The sequence below is a fragment of the Lactuca sativa genome, chromosome 7 (genome assembly GCF_002870075.4).
Source record: "Lactuca sativa cultivar Salinas chromosome 7, Lsat_Salinas_v11, whole genome shotgun sequence".
NCBI lineage: Eukaryota > Viridiplantae > Streptophyta > Magnoliopsida > Asterales > Asteraceae > Lactuca > Lactuca sativa.
Window position 1 is genome coordinate 80,726,057 of NC_056629.2, and position 3,488 is coordinate 80,729,544.

General features: G+C 31.4%; 1 protein-coding gene across 1 annotated transcript; it reads right to left on the minus strand.

Moving 5' to 3' along the window:
- Nucleotides 1–752: 752 nt before the first annotated feature.
- LOC111914002 (extensin-1) lies at nucleotides 753–3,129 on the minus strand. Its single transcript, XM_023909740.3, has 4 exons — nucleotides 2,591–3,129; nucleotides 2,275–2,372; nucleotides 1,251–1,318; nucleotides 753–1,109 (listed from the first exon to the last, which is right to left on the minus strand). Exons 1-3 carry the CDS (start codon nucleotides 2,877–2,879, stop codon nucleotides 1,265–1,267), a joined length of 441 nt encoding a protein of 146 aa, XP_023765508.1. The 5' UTR covers nucleotides 2,880–3,129; the 3' UTR covers nucleotides 753–1,109; nucleotides 1,251–1,264.
- Between the last annotated feature and the right edge of the window lie 359 nt (nucleotides 3,130–3,488).

Consider the following 3,488-nt stretch of genomic DNA (forward strand, 5'->3'; position numbering starts at 1 on the left):
ACACCTTTAAAATAAAAATATTATAACATCTTAAAGACGTTATACTAATAACTTAAAAACATGGTATTTTATTGAATTTTTAAAGTTCAAAATAATTGTTATTAATTATTATATTTTTATAATTAACATATATTAATATAAGTAATATATTAACGGGGTCCCCATTGGGGTTCGGGACGGGACTACCCAACCCCGCCCCTGCCCCCGAAATTAAAACGGGGGTAAACCTTGCCCCCACCCCCGTCCCCGCCCCCGATTTTTTTGACAAATATCCCCCATACGGGATCGGGCCCCATGGGTTCGGGATTCCACGGAACTTTTTGACATCCCTAAATGCCATTCCAATAGAAATGGTTATTCTAGTAAATTCTAAAAAATTGGATAATTTCCTCGTATCTTTAAAAGAAATACGTTTCGTTATTTAAATAAACGTCCCCGAAATATCTTTTTTGGCTACGAACACTTAACCAATTTCGTACATTACCGTACTGTTTAATGTTACTAAATTAAACTTTGCTTAATTTAATTTTCTTTTTCTTTGATAAGAAAAATTACATATAGCCATTTATGGATTTAAAGCTTTAAATATTTATACAAAAGGAATATGATACAAATCAATTTCGATAAAAAGACATATAAGCTAAGCTAAAGGATCTTGAGTTGTAACAAGATGACATATATAATAATGCTACAATTCTTGAAAATGCTCTAACAAACACGATTGCAATTGAAAGAAATGTTGTAAAGTAAACTGATCTTAATTCAACTCAATTCATTTCAACTGGAAACAGAAATGCAAATACAACAACAAATCATGATTACAAGTCTTGAGAGATTAGCCTATTTTAGGCAGAGTTGTTAAGACAAAACATGGTAAACAAAAAAAGTTGTTACATGCCTCATATCATACTTTCACATTAATAACATCATCAGGCCTCCGAATGCAGCACAAGTAGCAAAAGATTTTTGATAAATCATAAATGTATAGATTTGATTCGATCCAAATCTAACCACTAAGCAAATCATATATATATATTATGTGATGTTTTTGACATATAGACATATCTTAATCAAAAAGTGTCTCAAGGTGCCTTTCCCAACACCATTCCCTGCATAAAAATAATAACATTCTTGAATCTTCAAGGGATAAATCCAGAAATATACAATTGAAAAACATTTAACAAAATGATTATATGTTTTAATAAATGAGGGGAAATTTGTAAAGAATTAGGACTTAATGGAGAACTTACCAGTGAGTTGGATGTTACACACTTTGTGCTTTTGTGGATACATCTTTAACTTTAGCATCAACATGGTCCTGCAGTTTATGATAATATTTAGGGCTAAATTATTGTACAATTACCTAAATAACCTAATTTATTCAAATGATTATAGGATTATTTGATTCAATTGCTTTGAAAATACACATAACAACCCCCAAGTCAACTCATCGCCATTTTTGGCTTTCTTTCCTTGACCTCATATCTATGAATATTGTATAGACATTGACATTGTAAATGAAAATAAAAGTTATAAATCTTTTATAACATGTTTCAAGATTTAGCCTTTTACATTTTACAAGTGTAGTAATCAACCAATGAGCTTAAATGTCTAGAATGATTAAAGATAAACATTCAATCTTCATTTCAAGTAGACAATAATTAACTTGCAAGTTACATAAAAATTCAATCTTTAATATGAAGTCATTTCAAGATAATATTGGAGCTCCAAAACACCAAACAAAAAAGAAAAAGAAAGGCTAAGGTAATGCCTAGGGAAACGAGGCTTTTCCCATTAAGTCCTAACTCCTAACTATTTTCAAAATTGCCAAAATTTACTTTTTCCATCAATGTCCCCAAGTGTGCATCGTTTTCTCAAATATTTTGTAAGCATCATTTGGAAAACTAACGATAAAACATCATACTTTGCAAAATGAGCTATTCAAAAGAAACAAGAATTGCTCATTTTAACAAACTTTAGTTTACTTCTTTGCTTCAAAAGAGTGACAAAAAAGCTATGCATGATAGCTCAAAAGGTAAATTATCTAAAAAGAAGAAAAGAGAATATATTCATCTTTAAGTCTAATTCAAGTTCTTTTAACGAAATATTGATGCAATTTTTATCATTAATCTAAATGATTCGTATAAAGCTTTGTGTAATTATCAAATTGTATAAAAGATTTTGTTGAAGTTCTATCATTTCCAGAGTCAAAATTAAAGAAATTTGACCAGATAAGTCAAAGAAAATAATAGAAATTGAATCCAAGAAACTTACCACGCCATTCTTTTCGTAATAATCATCAAGAGCCCATTGATATTTCGATTGATTCAGCCCAAACCAACGAGCTACATAATCATCCAAACTTGAATGTGCTGTTAAAGATCAAAGATTAAACACAATTCCAAACTTCAGTGGACTACATAATTCTGATTAGGTATTGTATTCACTATTGAATAATAAGAAGTAGAACAAATTAAGCAATTATCAAACAAATCTGGGTTTAAATCTAATGAAATGACACAAATTCGTTTTTCAATTCCTTCTAAATGTAAAGAATTCAAAATCGAAAGGAAAAAAAAGCAAATGATACCATTCTGGACTTTAGCGACGGCATCCCAAAAGAAACCGAACTTCGAGTCGTAGGCCGATGCGGACTTCTCGTATTGAACCGGTGGCGGAAGGACCGGAGGAGCGGATTTCATCGGTGGAGAGGATTTCACAGGCGGCGGCGAAACATCTTTTCTCTTCGGAGATTCAGAAGCCGACACAGGAGAAGGTTCGAATGAAGGCTTGGGAGTAGGAGGAGGAGTAACAAATACGGTGTAAGGACCGATCTTGCCGATCATCGGCGGAGTCGCCGGTTCTTTGTTGATCGGCATTTTTAATTTAGAGAAAAAAAAAACAAAGAATTCTTCGGCAAAGTTTGATCGGGTTTTTAGAATAAAGATTGGGGAAAATGTCGATTTGAAAAAATATAGATAAAGGGTTTGATGATTGTAGGGATGAGTGAAAGTGAAGTGAGAATCTCGAAGCAGAAAGCAAAGGGTTTTGGAGAATATGGTGTTGCAGCAGCAGCTTCTCACTCTCTCACACACACATACACACACTGGAGATAGAGAATGAGAGATGTTCGGTTGGTGGGATCTTTGTCTTTCATATTAAATTACAATTGTTTACCCTTAACTATGCCTTAATCTACATATGTAGTCCATTAAAATAATACTTTGATTTTTATTTATGACTATCATATCAAGTTATCAACTAGTGTATCCCCTTCTTTATGTATGTTCAAATCAATTTGTTTTTAAAAAAATAGAATATAAATCTCCAAAACTACTTGTTTTTTTTCCTAATATAAAGAATTATGGGTTTATAGGCCAAAACTATTTTTGCTATCATTTAATGAAAATAAAATCTAAAACTACATCAACCAATCTTTTTTAATAAATAAAAATAATTTTATCACTTGTTATCTTTTTATTTATTAT

What these genes read in the sequence shown, in the direction of transcription:
- LOC111914002 (XM_023909740.3), bottom strand. Translation starts at nt 2,879, where the DNA reads ATGCCGATCAACAAAGAACCGGCGACTCCGCCGATGATCGGCAAGATC. An exon ending in CGTCGCTAAAGTCCAGAATG is followed by an intron (nt 2,373 to 2,590) that starts GTATCATTTGCT and finishes GATCTTTAACAG; the next exon opens with CACATTCAAGTTTGGATGAT. An exon ending in ATTACGAAAAGAATGGCGTG is followed by an intron (nt 1,319 to 2,274) that starts GTAAGTTTCTTG and finishes CATAAACTGCAG; the next exon opens with GACCATGTTGATGCTAAAGT.